The sequence below is a fragment of the Pterocles gutturalis genome, unplaced genomic scaffold (assembly GCF_000699245.1).
Source record: "Pterocles gutturalis isolate BGI_N339 unplaced genomic scaffold, ASM69924v1 scaffold11953, whole genome shotgun sequence".
Taxonomy (NCBI): domain Eukaryota; kingdom Metazoa; phylum Chordata; class Aves; order Pterocliformes; family Pteroclidae; genus Pterocles; species Pterocles gutturalis.
This window is the reverse complement of record NW_010120577.1, coordinates 6,277-6,938: the sequence shown is the minus strand read 5'-3', so window position 1 is coordinate 6,938 and position 662 is coordinate 6,277. Positions and strand designations below refer to the sequence as shown.

Genomic DNA, 662 nt, shown 5'->3' with positions numbered 1-662 from the left:
GGGGGCCACCGGTCCCCGCCACTTCTCCGCTGTGGCTGCTGAGTTGCGCACCGTCCCGTACTTGTGTTTGGAGGAGGACCTGTCTCCTCGGGTGTTGTTCTGTATCCAGCGCTCGACGTTGCTGTCCATGGGGATGCCCAGGAAATCGTAGATCTCCTCAGTCTTTTTCATGGGGTTCCTCGCCAGGTCTTCGTACCGCACCAGCATGTACTTGCCCTTGAGCCACGGCGGCCGGTTGAGGCCAGTAGACACAGAGTTCCAGAAGTCCTCGCACACCGTGGTGAGCTGGGTCACGTCCAGGTTGTACGGCTTCCTGCCGGTGCCGTCCCAGATCCTCCACAGCCGGTATGTGTCCCGGAAGGTCTCGCTGCGGGATGCCAGGATCCCCCGGGGGTCCCTCACCAGCTGGATGACCTTCAAGTTCAGCCGTGGGTCCTCCACCAGCGCTCGCAGGTCGCTGACCTCGGGCACTCGCACGGTTTTGATGGCCACGTGCCCGTGCTCTCTACAGGACTCGGTGGCCAGCGTCAGGTTCAAGGTCCCACACTTCTTCACGCAGTCTCCCTCCTCCAGGTGGAGATCGATGGCTCCCAGGGACTCGCAGACGGGTGGCGAGCACAGGGCTTTGCTGGCTCCCCCGCGGGAGGGGGGGGGCGGGGGGG

At 64.2% G+C, this 662-nt stretch overlaps 1 protein-coding gene across 1 annotated transcript in view; it reads right to left on the bottom strand.

Moving 5' to 3' along the window:
* CHST1 (carbohydrate (keratan sulfate Gal-6) sulfotransferase 1) overlaps positions 1 to 662 on the bottom strand; it is a 7,044-nt gene that overhangs the window by 5,928 nt on the left and 454 nt on the right. Inside the window, exon 2 of the mRNA XM_010076963.1 lies at positions 10 to 645. Within this exon, the coding sequence (XP_010075265.1) occupies positions 10 to 645 (636 nt within the window). The remainder of the gene's footprint in view (positions 1 to 9; positions 646 to 662) is intronic.